General features: G+C 57.1%; 2 protein-coding genes across 5 annotated transcripts; one reads left to right on the top strand and one right to left on the bottom strand.

The window, feature by feature from the left end:
* Positions 1–774: 774 nt before the first annotated feature.
* ESAM (endothelial cell adhesion molecule) lies at positions 775–9,465 on the top strand. The gene is made up of 7 exons (XM_030505333.1): positions 775–852; positions 5,849–6,006; positions 6,883–7,096; positions 7,177–7,332; positions 7,798–7,920; positions 8,039–8,177; positions 8,733–9,465. The coding sequence occupies exons 1-7, from the start codon at positions 807–809 to the stop codon at positions 9,085–9,087; spliced, it is 1,191 nt and encodes a 396-aa protein (XP_030361193.1). The 5' UTR covers positions 775–806; the 3' UTR covers positions 9,088–9,465.
* Positions 9,466–10,252: 787 nt separating this feature from the next.
* Positions 10,253–19,156, bottom strand: NRGN (neurogranin). Of its 4 annotated transcripts, XM_030505379.1 has the most exons (6): positions 19,086–19,156; positions 18,622–18,794; positions 17,998–18,065; positions 17,846–17,908; positions 12,234–12,440; positions 10,253–10,444 (listed from the first exon to the last, which is right to left on the bottom strand). In XM_030505379.1, exons 2-5 carry the CDS (start codon positions 18,773–18,775, stop codon positions 12,234–12,236), a joined length of 492 nt encoding a protein of 163 aa, XP_030361239.1. In that variant the 5' UTR covers positions 18,776–18,794; positions 19,086–19,156; the 3' UTR covers positions 10,253–10,444. The 4 variants fall into 4 exon arrangements, 3 of the variants coding, with proteins under 3 accessions (XP_030361239.1, XP_030361240.1, XP_030361241.1); XR_003994267.1 differs by lacking the exon at positions 17,998–18,065 and having other exon boundaries at positions 19,086–19,144; XM_030505380.1 differs by lacking the exon at positions 19,086–19,156 and having other exon boundaries at positions 18,622–18,994.
* Positions 19,157–19,256: the final 100 nt, after the last annotated feature.

Below are 19,256 nucleotides of genomic sequence, written 5' to 3'. Positions count from 1 at the left end.
TTCCTTCCCCACGGAGATGCCAGAGTCTTGGAGCACTGGAGGCTGGATGCGGATGAGCCCCAGGAGGAAGAGGAGGACAAGTCACCCTGCCTGCTCCCAGTGCTCGAAATAGGACAGATCCCCCCAAAACGGTGAGTTTTCCCAAAGAACCTCTGCCCGGAGCTGAGGGATGCATCGGGTGGAGCAGGAGGTGTGATCCCGGTGGGATCTGGCCCGGTTGATCCCTCCACTGAGGTCACTCCCTGAGGCTGGATCCTGCGATCCCGGCGGCCAGACTGGCTTTACAGGAGGAGATGAGGGCGAGGAGGGATTAATTCCTCCCCCCTCCTCCTGCAGCATCTAATCCCGCTCATCTTCGAGGCCTGACCCTGCTTGGATCAAGGACCGGGATAACCTCAGCCGAGCCGGATTCATCCCGGAGCTCCCTAAAATGTGGGAGCTTCATCCAGAGTCTCAAAAAACCCCATTTTGGGGGTATCACTTAATTCGTTTTGAAGGATTAACACGTTTATCCAAAGGCTCTTGCCTGCAGTGGGAGCGGGAATGGGATGGGGATGCTTTAGGGGTCCCTATGCCCCCCCCCCCCCCGGTGTGTGTGAGACGTGATACCCTTAATCCACCATTAATAATAACCCAAATAATTAAATAATCATTAAGATTGGGAGGGGGTGGGGCCAGAATAGGCCACGCCCCCTTTTCATGCTCCGCCCCCTCGGCGGTTCCCCCCCCCCCCCATCCCGGTTCCTCCCCCCCCCACCCCCCCCAAAGGCGCGGCCCCGGCACCTGCTGCGGCGGCGGCTCCGGCCATGGGCGCGCTCCCGCGGTCCGCGCTGGCGCTGGCGGCGCTGCTCGGTGAGACCGGGGGGGGACGGGGGGGGGGGACGGGACCGGGCGGGATGCGCGGGAAGCGGGGGAGCCACCGGGCACGACCCGGGGGGGGGCACTGGGCAAAGTCGCGGGAGAACCGGGATGCGCCGGGCAGGGTGCGGAGGAGCCGGGGGGGGGCACGGGGTGGGACCCATTTAGGGGGCGCCGGGGGGGTCGCAGCACCCACTGGCCGCTCTCAGTGTCCCCACCCCAGTAGGTAGGTGGGTGCTGGGGGGTCCCATCCAGCCCGACCCTTCTTAGGGGTGCCCTGAGAGGGGTCCCGTGGGAAAAGGCGCTTTGTTCCATGGAGCTGCCGGGCGGCACCTTCCAGCACCCTCAAAGCAAATCCCACCCAGGGGGGACCCCGATGTGTCGGAGGTGATAATTCACCCCTTGCACGGCACCAGGCAGGGGAAAAAATCCGTGTTTTCCCTTTTTCCCATGATAAAATCCCGCCGCTTCCCTTGTTTATTGGTGCACAAATCCACCCCGGTTGGTTTTGGGGTGATGGGTCTCAACCGCTTCCCATCCACGACGTTTTCCCATCTTTTCCCCCTTCATTCCCAACCTTTTTAGAGGTTTTTTTGGAACTCCAAAGGGAAACATCCCTTGGCGTTCCCAGCGAAGGAGAGGCCTTTGGGGAAAGGAAACGGCCCCAAAAAACAATGGCAGCGGCGTTTCCTCCCGGCGGGACGCAGGGTGGGGGTCCCGGCTCCTGGAGCCGTTTTCCCTCCTTGGAGGTTGTTTTCCATCATAAAAGTTAATGGAAGGGTGAGGCACGGGGGTCGCTTGGTCCTTAAATCCCACCAGGATGCTCCTTCGCTGCATCCCGATGGTGTTGATTTGCACGGAGTCATGGTGGATCCCTGTTCCCATCCTCAAAACTGTCCCAATCCCATCTCTGTCCCTAATCCCATACCCACCCATCCCTGTCCCCATGTGCATCCTCAATCCCATCCCCAACCTGTTCCCCAGTCCCAACCCCATCCCATCTCTGTCCTCACCCCTAATCCCATACCTATCCCATCCTTGTCCCCATCCCCAATCTCATCCTAATCCCATCTGTCCCCATCCCCAATCCTGTCCCCATCCCCAATCCTGTCCCCATCCTCAATCTGTTCCCCATCCCTGTCCCCAGTTCCATCCCCACCCATCCCTGTCCCCATCCTCAATCCTATCCTGAATCCCGTCCCTATCTCTGTCCCAAATCCATTCCCCAATCCCATCCCATCCCTTCCCATCCCACCCCCCCGGCAGAGGTTAAAGCCCATTTCTATCTATGGCAAAGTCACGTATTAGTGTTGGTATTATTGTATTTAATTATTTATTTTCCCCAAATTTGGCCTCTCCGGAGGATACGGCAATTCCTGCCCCCCCCCCCCCCACATTCCGCCTCCGGGGTCGTGAGAAAAGCCACCATGGATTTTCCCAACGGACACTGCTCCGCAGCCCGGCATCTCCTATCTCCCAGTTATAAATAGTCGGAGTTAAGGGAAGATGAATAAATCCCCCCCCCCAAAAAAGAATGGAAAAGGAGGAGCTGGGTGCCGAGCTGCTCCCTGGCCTTTTTTAGTGGGAGTCCTTTTCCCGGCCACATTCCCGCTGTGGATTTTAAATCCCAAAGCTCGGGCTCTTGGGATTTAATTTGGGTCCCGGTTTCACATGGCTCCGGCGCCTTAATCCCATCGAACGGGGTCATCAAACCCCAAGCGCCTCCGGGCTTTAATTCCTAATAGCTGATAGGGTGGGATGGGGGGAATTTTTGGGGAATGCTGGGGTTTGGGGTGGGAAGGAGCTTTTGGGGAGTCATTCCATGATTTTAGATGAGGATTGGGGTGTTTAATAGAGGTATGTTGAGGTTGCTGTAGGTGAGCAGGGATTTAAAGGTGGATTTTTCCATAGGGAAAGAAATTCAAAGGGAAATTTAAAAGGGGTTTTTTTTCCGTATGGAAAAAAATGAAAGGGGTTTTGAAAGGTGAATTTCGAGGTAGTTATTCCATAGGGAAAAAAAATAGTGGGATTTTGAAAGGTTAATTTAAAGGTGGGATTTTTCCATGTGGAAAACAAACTCTCAGCAGATGGGCTGGAGCGGAGGGAAACCACCCGGGCAGGTGCTTAGCTCAGGGCTGCTGGATGCAAATCCCGGTTTTTCAGCCCAAAGAGCAGGCGGGAGGTCCCGAGATTCCCCCTTTTCCCCCCCTGCTCCGCCTCTGAGCGCCGGGAGCGGCTTAATTTTTCTATCTGGTTAAAGCATTAGAGGATTTGGAACGTCGAGGTGGCCAAAGCTGGAGCTGATGCCAAAGGGATCCGCGCCCGCAGCTCCAGCACTGGCTCTCCCGGCCTGTTTTAGGGTCACGTTTGTCCCGGAGGAGGAATTTAGGGGCAATTCTGCAAGAAAAAGGGGATTTGGGGGGTGACATCTGGATCCATCCATCTCTTCCTGATGTGCAGGAGTGGGAATGATGGAGCTGCGGTCTCCGATCGCTGGGATTTAAGGATGCAGCCTCAGAGCACTAGTAACAGTCGTCATTAGGTTTCAGAGTTAACACACCCCGGTGAGAGCACGGGGAGCCCGGCCAGCGCCGGTGCTGAGGGCTTTGGGATACGTGGAGCTTGGGATACAACCAGGAACCTCCCGCCGGTGCCGGAGCTGCTTTTCCCGCTCTGGAGTCTGGATTTTCCAAGGGATCTGCAGCATCCTTTGGCCTCTGGCCCTTTTTTGTGCCCCAAAAGCGGTGGTGATGGAGGAGATGGGATGAAAACCTGGATTTTCCCAGGTTTTGGGGATGAGTGGAGGTTTGGGAGCTGTGGCATCATTTAATGATGGTATTGGCATCGTTTAATGATGGCATTTGCATCATTAATGAACCATTATTACTATTAGTAGTAGCATTAGTATTACTTTATTATTAGATTATCCATATTATTAAATTATCCATATTATTATTACATTACCCTTAGAACTAGTATCATTATTCTTATAGAACATAATTATATCCACAGTCATTGCACAATATATATTAGAGATGATCTCTTTTATTCTATAAATCACAGGATAATTATTAATTATCACATATTTTTCTCTAGATCATCTACATTTCATACAATAGATTTGTAAGGATGAAGGAGCCAGGCTTAAAACCCTGGATTTTTCCAGCTGTTGGGAATGTTTAGGAGCTGCAGCATCATTTAATGATGCCATTGCATTATTAATGAACATTATTATTATTATTGCTATCCTAATTATTAGCTATCCTAATTATTATAATCCTAATTATTACAATCCTAATTATTACTATCAATAATTATCCTAATTATTGATGGTATCAATACCATCATTATTAGCATTATTATCAATATCATTATTAGCATTATTAGCACTGTTATCATCACTACCCTTATCATGACCACTATTAGCACTCTCCCCTCCTCACTATTATCACTGTTCTTAGCGTATTCTTTTATATTCTTATCAAAACATACCTGTATTTATCATTATTAGAGAATTTCTATTATCAATTACCTCAATCATTATTAAAACACAAGAGAACTATTAGAAATCCCGCCTTTTCTTACCCACTAACCCTCGTTTAATACAAACATCACCCCCAGGATAAATAATTCCAACAGAATTACTGTTATTTGCCCATATCGTGTATTTCCTTCCATCCCATAGTTTAATAAAATTAACGATATTAAGATTAATAACCACGATTTCTGCTCCCTGACGCCGTCTCCATCACCCGGCAGCGTTTTCCTCGCCAGGATTTAAGGGTTTTATGTTCTTGGTTCTATTTTTAAGCATCTTCCTGCTCCCGCTTTTCCACCGGAGAAAGGAAATTTGACTTAATTAAGTCATTTTTTCCTTAATTCCTGGGAAGACTTTATCGGCCGGAGCAGAGTTTCCTGCCTGGAGCTGGAAGGCTCCGTCCGGAAACCGCTCCGATGCCTTGTCGGGAGGGGGACGAACGGACGCAGGGAGGAGGCTAAAAATACCCCCCCCCCAGCGCCTTGTTTTCCTCTGGAAAAATCCCATTAAACCCTCGGAGTCCACAAGGAGGCTCCCGAAATCCTCCAGAACCAGGGATTTTCCCCCAAATCCCAGGTGGCAGCGAGGATTTGGGATCATGGGGTAGCATCGTTCTTTCCCCTGCATCCCGATCCAGAGCATCCCTGCGGCGCTGGCAGGAGCGGGGCCAGCCGGGGACACAGATCGATGGGATGCAGGGATGGATCCGCCAGGATGCAGGTCCTCGGTGGCATTCCCCTGGGAATATAAACCCAACTAAACCCCACCACAAACCTGCTTGAGCCGATTAATTTTCCAGCTGAGCTTTATGGGCAAAGCCAGGGAATAATCTTCCTGCGGGAGCCGAGCATCCTCCTCCAGCCCTTGGTACCCTCTCGTATCCCACTGCTTCTTCCCAGGGGGTTTTAGGGATGCTGAGATGCAGGGGACACAGGGATGGGGTATTTGGGATGAGATGGGATTGGGGGATCATGGAAACCACCCATGAATAATCCCGGTTTAGCACTGGCAGCCAAAAGAGGGGATACTGGGATGACGGGGAGAGCTTGAGGGGTGCACATGGATGTGTCCCCCCAGATAAATCCCATGGGATGGAGAATCTGGTGCGGCATCATAGGGGAGGTTGAAAGTACCCCAATACTGATCTAAAGGGGATGTCTGGCCACTGGAGCCCCTTGGGAGCAGCAGCATTCCCATGGGAAGGGCGATCTTCAGCTAGACATTTTCCCATCCCAGGTGGTTGGGAAATGGGGATGGGAGGGAATGGCATTGTCCTGCACCCTCCGGAGCACCTGGAAAGCCCTTCCTGTGGCAGGGAAGGAGGAAAAATGTCCTCCTGGCCCAGCTTCCTGGCGATGCCAGGGATTGTTGGGTTTTCCCTTCGGAACGGGGAGGTTTCTATGGGAAAAGGGCAGCCGGGATGAGTCCCATCCCACATTCTTCCCCTCTCAGGTGTCTCCTCGGCCGTGCTGGAGGTGCACGTGGGGACGGGCTCGGTGTTCTCCGTGGAGGGGCAGCAGGCGGTGCTGCCCGCCTGGTACACCAGCCATTCCCAGAGGAAGCCCTATGTCACCTGGCTGCTGGATAAGGAACACGCTGACCCCTTCCAGGTGAGACGGGTGTTGTGGTGGTGGGATGCTCACCATGTCCTTGAAGGGGAGGTGACCATGATGGGGGTAACTTCATAGTGCCCACAATGGGGAGGTGCCTCTGCCGGGAGATGCTTGTGTTGCCCATGATGGGGAGATGCCCACCATGATGAGGTACCTATGGTGGAGACATGCCCGTGGTACCCACCGTGGGGGAATGCTTGTGGGCACCATGAGGGTGGTCACCATTATGGTGCCTGCAATGGGGAGGTGTCTGCGATGGGGAGATGCTCAAGGTGCCCATAATGGGGTGAAGCTCATAGTGCCAACCACGTGTGGTGCCCATGAAGGGGAGGTGCCCACGATGGAGGCAAGCTCTTGGTGCCCACTATGGGGAGGTGCTCTTGATGGTGGGATGCTCATGGTGATGGTGATGTGTAGATGCCCACTATAGGTCACGCATGTGGTGCCTGCCACGGGGAGGTGCCTGTGGTCTCCACAATGGGAAGGTGCCCATGGTGCCCACGATGGGGGCATGCCAGTGGTGCCTGCTATAGGGAGGTGCTCATGGTCCCCATGACCAGAAGATGCCCATGATAGGAAGATGCTTGTGGTGTCCACAGCATGGAGATGCCCACAGTGGAGGGGAACAATTATGGTGCCCGCAATGGGGAGATGCTCATGATGGGGTGGTTGCTCATAGTGCCCAAGACAGGGTGTACTTGTGGTGGGGAGATGCCCACAATGGGGAGATGCCCACGTTTCTCATGCCGTGCATGCTCAGGGCAGGTGAGGATGGAGCGGGCTGATGCTACTCACAGAAGTTGGGATTGGGGGGGGGTTCCTTTCCTACAACCCCATCCAGAGGAGACTGAGCGTGCGTTTTCCCCCGCACAGATCCTGACCTACCTGGATGGGGTGGTGAAGGTGGCGGAGACGGAGCTGAAGCCCCGCGTGGGGTTCCTGTACCCCGTCCTCAGCCACAACATCTCGGTGTTCATCAACGCCACCCGGGAGCGCGACTCGGGCCAGTACATGTGCACGGTCAACGTGGTGGACGAGGCCTCCAGCATGGGCAAGAACATCGGCGTCATCAACCTCACTGTGCTGGGTAAGGCCCTGCCGGGCTCCCCAACTCCCTTTGTCCCCCCCTGCCATGGTGTCCCTTGGGATTCATGTCCGTGTCCTCAGTGCCACCGGCCCCCCCGTCCTGCCAACTGCACGGTGACCCCACGGTGGGAGCCAACGTGACGCTGAGCTGCAGCTCCAGGAAGGGGAAGCCCTCGCCCGTGTACCAGTGGCAGCGCACGGCACCCACCCTGCAGGTCTTCTTCCCCCCGGCACAGGGTAAGGGGGAACTGGGGGCTGGGAAATCCCGGGTAGCTTCAGCTTTGTCCATGGAATGCCTGGTCTTGCTGTGGGAGCAGGGAGGGGAATATCCCCTTAACCCTGCCCGGAATATCCCCTTAACCCTGTCCATACCCTACACTAAGGGAACACCCCCTTAACCCTGTCTGTACCCTACATGAGGAGAATATCCCCTTAATCCTGCCTATTCCCACACTAGGGAAACCTTAACCTTGCCCATTCCCTACACTAGGGGAATATTCCTTTACCCCTGCCCATTCCCTGCAGGGAGCTAACAGCAGGGAGGAGGTTTCAACCTCAGGCCAGTCATCATTAGGTTTCAGAGTTAACAAGGAGCATGAGAGGAGGTTTCCACCTCTGCTCAGCCATCGTTAGGTTTCAGAGTTAACAGGATGGGGGCCAGGGGCATGGCCAAGGGCAGCACCCGAGTTTCTTCACCCTCAGACTGGCACAGGGGCACCCTCAAGCTGACCAACCTCTCCCTGGACATGTCGGGGCTCTACGTCTGCGTGGCCGAAAACCGAGCGGGTTCGGCCGAGTGCAGCATCGTCCTGGAGGTGCACTCAAGTGAGTACGTGTCCGCAGGGCCGGGGGGGGACGGACATTGTCCCTGCGAGGTCCCCGTGGGGTCCTCATGGGAATGAGGAGGGAAGCAAAGCCCCCCCCGTGCTGCTCTGTCTCGCAGCTAGCACCAAGGCCGTCATCGCCGGCGCCGTGCTGGGCTCCCTGGGCGCGCTCGCCACCGTTGTCTTCTTCACCCGGAGGGTCGTGGGGTACCGCAGGAAGAAACGGGATGGGCAGGAGGAGGCGGCCAACGAGATCAAGTGAGTTGGTCCTCCCATGGAGGAGGTTCAAATGTCAGCACTAGGTTCCAGGGTTAACGGGGAGGGGGAGGTTTCCATCTCCTCACAGTCATCATTAGGGTTCAGAGTTAACAGGAAGCGGGAGGAGGTTTCCATCTCCTCACAGTCATCATTAGGGTTCAGAGTTAACACGGAGGAGGAGGTTCCAACCTCAGGCGATTCATCATTAGGTTTCAGAGTTAACAGGAAGTGGGAGGAGGTTTCCACCTCTAGTTATCAGTAGGTTTTGGAGTTGATGGGGGTGCGGAGAGGAAGGTTTCCATCTCTGCCCTGCCCTCATTAGGTTTCAGAGTTAACAGGAGAGTGATAGGAGGTTGCAGTCTCTCCCCAGCCCTCATTAGGTTTCAGTGTTAACGGGGGCATTTCCCACCTTGGTTCCCCCCCTTTCCCTCTTGTTGCCCTGTTTTGGGGTCCGGGAGCTCCGCACAACCCCATTGCTTCAGTGGGGGGGTGCCGGGGGTGGGAATATCGGCATTTCCTGGTGCTGCTCCCTCCAATTCCATCCTCTCCCGCCAGGGAGGACGCGGTGGCCCCCAAGACCCCATCGTGGGCGCGGCGGCCGGCGCCCGACACCCTCTCCAAAGCCAGCACCTTGTCCTCCATCGCCGGGCGCCGGGACAGACCCTACGGCGCGGCCCCCCCTTCGGACACCGCCTCCATCCTCACGGCCACCGGCAGCTACCGGGGCCCCCCGGCGCGGGCAGGGGGGCGCCCCCCCGGCCTCTCGCCCCCCGCCCTGAACGGGGCCCCCCAGCGCCACCAGGATCCCAACCCCGTTCCCTCGGGATCGCTGCCCACTTCCAGCTTGACGCGTGTGGGCGCCGTGCCCGTCATGGTGCCGGCGCAGAGCCGAGCGGGCTCCTTGGTCTGACCCCCCCCCCCCGGCACCCCATCAAACTGGGGTGTCCAGCCAGCACCCCCACCCCCCACCCCCATTTTTTTGGGGTGTTTTCTCCCTTTTTGGAGTCTTTTTTCTCTTTTTAAGACACCTCGAGCAGCTGGACTGGCCGTGGGGGGGGTTAATGGGTGCAGGAGGCTCCTGGGGTTTGGGGGGGCTGAGGCGCCCCATAACTAGAACACCCCAAAATACCCCCTTTGGGGGGGGGAGGCCTCATTTTTTATATATATCCATAGATTGGTTAAAATTGGGGATTTTCCATAAGAGGATTAAAGGGGGAAGGGAATGGGGGGGGCAAAGGGGGGGACGTGCCTTTTGTAGGGGTTTTGTGATTAAACGCTGCCGGGCGCCTGCTGTGGGGTGACTCTGTGGGGCCTCGGGGACCGGGGTGACGTCACAGGGGCTGGGTGACGTCACGCCCTGCATCAGGCGGGGTGGTGCGGCCTCTATGACGTCACGGCTGCCAGTGGTACCGTGTGTGATGTCACGGTGACACGGCACGGGCCTGTGTGACGTCACAGCCAGGTATGGCGCTCGGCTGTATGACGTCACAGCCACGTGTGACACGCAGAGTGTGTGACGTCACAGCCACGTATGGCACAAATCTGTGTGACGTCACAGCCACACGTGGCACACGCCTGTATGACGTCACAGCCACGTATGGCACGTCTGTATGATGTCACACCCACATGTGACACAGAGCATGTGTGACATCACAACCATGTAAGGCACAAGTCAGTATGATGTCACAGCCACATATGGCACATGTCTGTATGATGTCACAGCCATGTGTGACACACCTGTGTGACGTCAGAGCCACATATGGCACATGTCTGTATGACGTCACAGCAACGTGTGACACACCTGTATGACGTCAGAGCCACATATGGCACATGTCCGTATGACGTCACAGCAACCGGTGACACTCCTGTATGACGTCACACGTGTGGCACTCAGCTGTATGACGTCACAGCTGTGACATCACACAACCCTGAGCGCCGCGCGAGCCGTGTGCACTTGTGTGATATCACACCCGCCCCGCAGTGATGTCACAGCGGCACGTATGACGTCACCGCCGGGCATCACCCACCACCACCCCCCCATCCCATCTCCGCGCTGTGATCTCACCGCCGGGCCGGTGACGTCATAAGGCGCGGGGACAGCGCGCTCCGCAGGAACCTTTATTGGGGTCGGGGGCTCCGGGGGGGCGGGGCCGGGCTGCGGGGGGGCCCCGGCGGGCGCATGCGGGGGACGGGGCGAGAAGCGGCTCCGGGGCCTCGGCGGGCGGCGGCGGCGGCGGAGGGGGGGGTCCGGGGGCGCCGGGAGGAGCCTGGAAGAGAGACACGGGTCAGGGGCCGCCCGGGGCCCGCAGCCCGGGGCCCGCAGCCCTGCTCCTGCCCGGCCCGGCTGCCGCGTCCCGCACCCGCCCCGTGCGCGGTCCCCTCCTGCCCACGCCCTGCCCACGCTCCGCTCCTGCAGCTCGCACCCTTCCCCTGCCCTACTTGCAGCTCTCCCGCCCCCTGCCCTGCCTGCGCCTAACGAGCAGCATAACGAAGGCTGTGGCCTGGAGCTGCTTCCCCACGGCAGCCCCATTGCATCCCAGTTGCATCCTCACTGCATCCTCACTGCATCCCAGTTGCATCCTCACTGCATCCCAGGTGCATCTTCACTGCATCCTCACTGCATCCCCATTGCATCCCAGTTGCATCTTCACTGCATCTCCATTGCATCCTCGCTGCATCCTCACTGAATCTCCACTGCATCTCCACTGCATCCTCAGTTCTTTCCCACTGCATTCCCACTGAATCCCCGCTGCATCTTCAGTTTACCAACACTGCATTCCTGCTGAATCCCCACTGTGTCCCCACTGCACTCTCAGTTCGTTCCCACTGCATCCTCAGTGAATTCCCAGTTCATTCCCATTGCCTCCCCACTGCATCCTCTTTGAATCCCCATTGCTTCCTCACTGCATCCGCAGTTCATTCCCACTGAATCCCCTCTGCATCCCCGCTGCATCCTCAGTTCATTCCCACTGCATCCCCACTGTATCTTCAGTTCAGACCCATTGCATTCCCACTGCATCCTTAGTTCCTTCCCACTGAATCCCCCCTGCATCCCCACTACATCTCCAGTTAATTCCAACTGAATCCTCTCTGCATCCCCACTGCATCCTCAGTTCATTCCCGCTGCATTCCCACTGAATCCTCAGTTCAGTCCCACTGCATTCCCACTCAATCCCTACTGCATCCCCACTGCAACCTCGTTGAATCCCTCTTGGTTCCCCACTGCATCCTCAGTTCATTCCCACTGAATCCCCTCTGCGTCCCCACTGCGTCCTCAGTTCATTCCCGCTGCATTCCCACTGAATCCCCAGTTCAGTCCCACTGCGTTCCCACTGAATCCCCACTGCATCTCCACTGCATCCTTACTGAATCCCTGTTGCTTCCCCACTTCGTCCCTACTGCATTCCCAGTTCCTTCCCACTTATTCCCCTCTGCATCCCCACTGCAGCCTCAGTTCGTTCCCACTGAATCCCGTCTACATCCCCACTACATCCTCAGCGCATTCCCATTGCATTCCTGCTGAAACCCCACTGCATCCTCAATTCCTTCCCACTCCATCCCATCACACCCCGGTTCCATCCCGCTTGCCTCCACACCAGCCCCGCCACACACACGTGGCCGAGCCAGCACTGCCACCTCCTTGCTGCTCACCCCAAACCATCATTCCGGGGAGCCGGGGGCCATTCCCTGCTCCCCACACGGGCACCAGCATTCCCGGGCTCCGATGCCACGCGGCCTCAGCACTGTGGGCGCTCTTTAAATTTACCTTTTCCTGCCAGGAGACTGTGACACAGGCTTTTAAAAATAGCATGTGCTGAGGCGAGGCGGCCGGGGCGGTGTTGCTAAGGGAGAAATCCAATTCCAATCCAGGCCTTTGCATTCCCATCCTAACTACTACGGCACGCTCCCAAAATTAGGGCAGGCAGGGGCTGCCTGCGGCGTGCCGGCCCCTCCTGGGAAGCAAACCCCCTTCTCCATCCCGGGAAGGATGCTCGGAGCGGTACCTGTGTGAAACCAGCCCGGTTTTGGGGGGGAACGGGGAAGTTGGGGATGTACCTAGTCGCCGTTGCGGAGGTCGCCGCCGCGGGTGCTGTTGGCGCACTCGGCGTCCTTGGTTTTCCGATCGATCTCGCCCCCTTTGATCTTCTTACGGGTCATATGGCCACGGAAACTGGCCTGGATCTTGGCGGCCGCCGCGTTGGCGTCGGGATCGTCCAAGGGGATGTCCAGGATGTCCTCGTCCAGCTTCGTGCAGGCTCCCTCCTGCTGGCGGCAACGGGAGGGTTATGGGTGGTGGGATTCCCAAGAAGAGCATCATTTCCCCCCCACACCCCCCCAATTGAATCCATTAAATAAGCTCCTCAGTTAGCCCTGGTGCTAAAAATCAGGATTCTTGGCTAAAAATCAGGTTTTTTCACTCAAAATAAGGGTCTTTCGCTAAAAGTTAGGGATCTTTGCTAAGAACCAGGGCCACCTGCATCCCAGTTGCATCCCAGTTGCATCCCAGATGTACATCCCGACGTGTCTCAGGGGGTTTGCAACCAAAGGTGCAGCAGGGGAGGATGCTTCACCCCCTACTCATCCCTAAATCCACCCTGGACCACCCGCTGGGGCTGGATCCAGCTTCCCGAGGGTTGTGCTCCAGATTAAGGAGCATCCATGGGAGCCGAGGGTGGGTTTGGGAAGCTTTGGCACGGGGGGGGTCATGCTGCACAAGCCAAACTGGTCGTGCCTCAGTTTCCCCTTCCCCATGCAGCCTGTTGCATCCTCCTGCTTCCCTCCTCAGGGCTTTGGCTGCAAGCACTGGGAAAATTGGGAAAGGAGCGATGCCAGAGGGCAGGAAAAACAGATGAGATGGGAGCGAGCCCACGATGGATGCTCCGGTGTCCACATGCACCCTTTGCATCGCCCTGGAAGCGCTTTAAAGGAGTTAAAGGAATTTGGGGGGGGGGGGGTTATTTGGAAGCTATGGGGTTTTTTGGGGGGGATGCAATTCCCTTTGGAGCATTCCACAGCTCTGGAAAGTTGCTCAGGTCGGTTTACTATCACGAAAGGTGAGGGGAACAAAAGAGCGGCGGCGGCTTAAGTGACGGGTCCGAGGTGGAAACGATATGTCCAAGTGGAAATGTTATAGCCAGGGCTGGAAATCCTATAGCCAGGAGAGAAATCCTATATAGGAGGGACACACACCTATATCCAGGGGAGAAATCCAATATCCAGGGGCAGGAAATCCTATACCCAGGGGAGAAATCCTATATCCAGGGGAGAAATCCTATATACAGGTGGGGGAAACCTATACCCAGGGGCAAAATCCTATATTCCAGGGAGAAAACCTATTTACGGAGGGGTATAATCCTATATCCAGGGGCAGAATCCTATATTTCAGGGAGAAAACCTGTATACGGAGGGGTATAATCCTATATCCGGGGCAGAAATCCTACATCCTGGGGAGAAATCCTATATACAGGTGGGGGAAATCTACATCCAGGGGTAAAATCCTATATTCCAGGGAGAAAACCTATATCCAGGGGAGAAATCCTATATCCAGAGGGGTATAATCCTATATCCAGGGGCAAAATCCTATATCCAAGGGAGAAATCCTATATCGAGGGGAGAAATCCTATATACGGAGGGGTATAATCCTATATCCAGGGGAGAAATCTTACATCTAAATGCAAAATCCTATGTCCTGGGGGTTAAATCCGATATGTAGGGGAAGAAATCCTATATACAGAGAGGGAAAACCTGTATCCAGGGAAAAATCCTATATTGAGAGGGAGAAATCCTATATGGGGGGGGGGGGGGGAATCTTATATGCAGGGGAGAAATCCTGTATCCAGGGGGGATAGATCCGGGCAGCGAGGGGATGCTCGCCCCGGGTGAGGATGGAGGGGTGCAACCTGCTGCTCTCCCCAATTTATCCCTTTATCCATAAGGACCCCCCAATCCCACCTGAAGAGTCATTTGTGGGGGAATAAAACGCTGGCTAAAAGCAGAACCCCTCGTTTGGCTGCGGGATTTGGGGATGGGGGGGACTTCCCTGAGCGGGATGCGGGATGCTGGATGGATCCTGAACTGGTATGGAAGGAGGGTATGGAATTTTGGGGAGGGGGGGTGGCATATGGGCCTGGGTGGGGGGTCCACGTGAAGTTGGCTGCAGCACCCCATAACACCCCGAAAATCCCTCGGAAAATCCCAACATCCCTCCCAAATTTCCCCCCCCCCCCGCCTCCCCATAACACCCTCAGCAGCCCCCCGAATCCCCTCCGCCGCCCCCAGCACAGGGGCAACAATCCTCAATCCTCAAGGAAAGACGAGCTGTTGGGATGGGGCGGTTGGGATGGGGAAAGGGAAGGATCGGGATGAACCTACATTGCAGCAGTCCATGGTGAAGCAGGGGTGGGTGGGCAGCGATGGGCGAGGGGCTCCGGCAAGGTCTCGCTTCCCGGCAGCAATCCCGGTGGCAAGTTGAGCGGAGCCGCTTGCCTACGTAATGCGCTTCCCTCCGGGCGAGCCTATCAGCCCTACACCCCTTCCAGGTTTTAGGAGCGCGGGGGGGGGGGTGTGTTTCTTCCTATTTTTTTTTTCCCTTTCTCCTCTTTTTCCTTTTTTTTTTTAGAGCCTCCTCCGATTTGATTCCGCAGCCTCCGACTGCCTTAAAGGAGCCGGCAGCTCGCCCCGGAGCTTCGTGTCATGGAAAAATGCCACGCGGAGGATGCGTGGCAGAGTTAACGGGGATGGCATTCCCAAAGGGTTTGGGGAGGTGTTTGCCACGGCAAATAGGGGTGAGGGTTTAGTTTGGGGTGGGAAAGGGGATGCTTGGCCTGCAGGGATGCTGGAGTTGGAGGGTTGCCCCCCTGGCTGCGCTTCCATGGGGAGCAAAACATTCCCAACCTACTTAGGGCTTGGTTCCGAAGGAGGGTGAGGATGGTGAGGATGAGGGTGGTGAGGGTGAGGGTGGTGAGGGTGAGGATGGTAAGGAAGGGTGGGAATGGCACGACACTACATCCCACCAAGTGTCCACTGAAGCCCAAGGGGTGCTGTGCCCAAACGCAGACCTTTTGGGAATTGGGGGTCTCTTTCCCGCTGGCAGGAGCATCCTGCCCCCCAAATTTGGGGTGTTTTCCAGCCACACTTGCAATTCCAACCATTTTTCCAGCCCTCGGTGCTATCCACAGACCCCGCTTTCACCCCGGACCATGCCAAGGCGCTGGGACACAACAGGGGGACCCCAGGAAGGCTGAGGGGCCCTGGGGGGTGCGGGGGGCTGTATCCCGCATCCCCCCCGCATCTCCCGCCCCGCGCGCCGCTAATCCGGGTTTGGGAGTTGCTAAGCAACCGCAGAAGTTGCCGATGCCGGCTCTGGCCAGCTCCCAGATCCCGGGAATGCAGCGTGGACCCCGGGATGGCACCGGCACCCCGGCACGGCCGGGCCTCAGCAGCTCTCCCCAGCCCAGCTTGGGGCCTGGTGGCACCGACCCTCCTGGCTGCCCCCATCCCTGTCCTCATCCCAATCACTTCCAACACTATCCCTGTCCCGTTCCCACCATGGTCCTGTACCTACCAATATCCCCTTTCCTGTTGTTATCCCCATCCCTATCCCCATCCCTGTCATTATCCCCAACTTCATCATCCTCTTTGTCACATCGCTGTCACCATCCCCATCATCACTCTCATCCCTGTCCCATCATCCCTGTCCCTATCACTATCCCTGTCTCCATCCCCATCATCCTCCCCTTCCCTGTCGTTGTCCCAATTCCATCCCACCATCAACCCCTTCCATGTCCCCATCCCCAACTTCCACCCCATCATCCCTGTCCCCGCATCCATGCCACCCCCAACGTCAACTCCATCATCAACTTTGTCCCTGTCACCATTCCCATCATCACCTTCATCCCTGTCCCATCACTCCTGTCCCTATCACCATCCCTATGTCCATCCCTGTCCCATCATCCCTGTCCTTATCACCATCCCTGTTCCCATCCCCACCTCCATTTCTGTCCCTAACCCCCCAGCAGCACCCTGGTACCCAAACCCCACTCCCAGGGCAATGGATGCTCCCGGAGCATCCCCCAATTCCCGTGCCAGCCATCGGCTCCCAGCTCTTCCCACTGAAGACGCTTTTCCACCACCACCTCTTCCCACCAGCGCAGCGGGGGGTGGGAATAGCTCTGCTCCAGCTTCCTGGAGAAGCGTTGGCTGCTCCACCGGGATTTGTAGATGGAAAAATGACCCCTTTCCCTTTTTACAGACCCTCCAGATCCATCTTATCCTGCTCCGACGAGGGAATGTAAAGTGGTTTGGGGGAGCGGAGTGGAAATGGGTTTGGGGTGACTCGCTCAGTAAAAATCTGGGAAAACCATCCCTAAAACTAGGATTCTAAATGCCAGAGGATCATCCTGGTACCAGGAAACCCCCCAAAGCACTAACCCAGCGGGTTCAGGAGCACGGGGAATGTGACAGTGGATGTCATCCCGGGTTTTCCAGCGGGATGCAGCCCCCCCCCCCCCGTATCCCAAATGTGCTCCGGCCGGTCCTGGCAGAGGCGCCGGCGTCTCCCGCCGGCTGCGGCTGCGGAGGAGGGATGCGAAATGCCAGAACATTTCTAATCATTAACGGTGCATTTTGAGCCTGTTCCAGGCTCCTGCGTTTTCCCTTCATCCAAGAAAACAACCCACCCCAGGGCGCAACATGGAGCCGGGGGAAGGAATATCGGGATGCTGCTTTTCCAGGTGCTCCAGCACTGATTCGATCTGAATCTGGATAAAGTAACTTGCGTTTTGGAAAGGGGCACATCCCGCTGGAAGCATCTCACCGCCCTGGTTTGAGGTGGTGGCACCGAGGTGTTCAAATATCCCTTAAGGAATCAATAAGTTGGGAATTTGATGCTGGAAAAGTGCCCTGGGTGGGCAGCTGGAGCAGTAGCCGGTTGGCATCTCCAGCTCTTTATATTCCCTATGTCTCCTTCCTGTTTTTCCCAGGGGAGCTATGCCCTGTGCCATGCCCACGCCGCATATGGCCGGGAAAAACAGGAAAAGGGGGGAAAATTGGGTGAGAATGGGCAGAGGGTTCATCCCCCTTAAAAACAGGACCCAGCTTTGACACGAACCGCATCATCTCTTGCGGGATGAGGTTTTGGAACCGCTCCGGGTGGGAAAACATGGAGTTTTGCTCCCCAAAATGCCATGGAGGCATCTCAGCTCTTGGAATGGGGATTGGAAGAGGAGCAACGTCACCTCCCTTCTTGGTGCGGGGCTGCTATTAGATGTTTGACAACCTCCAGGGATGCAGGGGCCTAAATATAGAGTCTTAAAATATCATCCAGAGCTCAGCCCAGATCCTAAAACTGGGAAAAATCCCAGGTGGGAGCCACTAATTACGGCGGGACCTCATTAGGAGAAACTCTCATTAAGGAAGCACCACAGGGGTGGGAGAGGAGCTATTCCCAGTGGGAAAAAAGAGGGTTTTGGGGACAGTTTGGAGTGGTGGCACCAGGGAGGTGTCCCTTTTGAAGAGGGGACACGCTCCCCTCCAGCCGAGGGCTGCATCCCAGTGAGGATTTTTGGGATGAATCCCAGTGTGTGGGTGCTGCTGAGTACTTGAGCTACTCCCGATTGCTGTTTTGGGTTCCAATGGTGCTGGTTTGGGTGCGGCGCTGTGTCACTTACCGTGGGTGCAGCACCACCAGCCTCCTCCTTGCCCTTCTCCTTGTCCTTGTCCTTCTCCGGCTCCTGGAGGAAAAGCAGGAAAACCTAAAGCTCAGGAGCAGGGAAGACTCCTGGATTCTCCAGGGATTGAGGGACAAGGGAGGGCAGCCTACCTGGGAAGAGGGCTGGGCGAGAAGCTCCTCCAGCCGGGCTCCCCACACCACTGGGTCAGCTGAGGTGGCTGCGGATGGCGAAAGCCTGATGCCACGGGGATGGGCACATGGACAGGCCTGATGCCATGGGGACGGGCACATGGGGCAGGGGTGACACCCCCGAGATGGCAAAAGGGGTGGGCAAGCTGGGAAGTCCCCTTGGGTGGGCACACGGGGCAAGTGTCCTGGGTGGTGGGCACATGGACAGGCCTGACGCCCTGGGTGATGGGCGCTAAGGGGAAGGTTCAAGGCCACGGGCAATGGGCACAAGGGCAGGCCTGACACCACAGGCGATGGGCACATGGGGCAGGCACGATGCTATGGGCGATGGGCACAAGGGCAGGCCTGACACCACGGGCGATGGGCATATGGGGCAGGCACACTGCTATGGGCAATGGTCACAAGGGCAGGCCTGATGCCCTGGGTGATGGGCACATGAGGCAGGCACGATGCTATGGGCAATGGCACACAGGGCAGGCCTGACACCATGGGCGATGGGCACACGGGACAGGCATGATGCCACGCAGGGTGGGCAGGCAGCAGGGGCTGGAGGTGTGCACAGAGGTGCTGGTCTGTGCCACTCACCCTCTCTCTGCTCCAGCAGCGTTTGGAAGTGCTGAGCAGCGAAAGCCACGATGTCGGGGGGCTGCGCCCGCAGCACCTCCAGCGCCAGCCCCTCCAGCAGGTTCTGGAAGCCGGGCGGCAGCCTCAGCGTGGTGCTGGAGAACAGGACGGACATCTTCACCTCTCCCAGCTCCCTGCAGTGGCACAACCGAGGTCAGCCACCACCCGCACCCCCGCGACCTGGCAGCGCCGGGACTCGAACCCGCGGTCCTAGGGACAGCGGAGGGTGGGGGGGGCAGCGCCGCCGTTAGGGGGCACCCGCCGCGCCTGTGCGCTGCCCCCTCTGCCCGCGCCTGCGCGGACACCCGGACCCCGGTTCCGCCGGTCCTCCCCCGGTCCCCCCCGGTCCTTCCCGGTCCCTCCCGGTCCCTCCCCGGTGCTCCGAGCCCCCAGCCCGGCCCCGGCCCCTTCCCCCGGGGCCTCGCCTAAGACCGGGCCCGGCGGCAGCAGCGCCGCGGAGAGGACGCCGTTGCTCGGCAACCGCTCTGGCCACGCCCCCTACGGTCTGACCACGCCCCCCAAGGGGATGACCGCGCCCCCTACGGGTTGACCACGCCACATAAGGGATGACCACGCCCCCAAGGGGGCGTGGCCGG

The sequence above is a fragment of the Strigops habroptila genome, chromosome 17 (genome assembly GCF_004027225.2).
Source record: "Strigops habroptila isolate Jane chromosome 17, bStrHab1.2.pri, whole genome shotgun sequence".
Lineage (NCBI taxonomy): Eukaryota > Metazoa > Chordata > Aves > Psittaciformes > Psittacidae > Strigops > Strigops habroptila.
The sequence above is the reverse complement of the archived record's forward strand: the minus strand, read 5'-3'. Positions and strand labels throughout refer to the sequence as shown.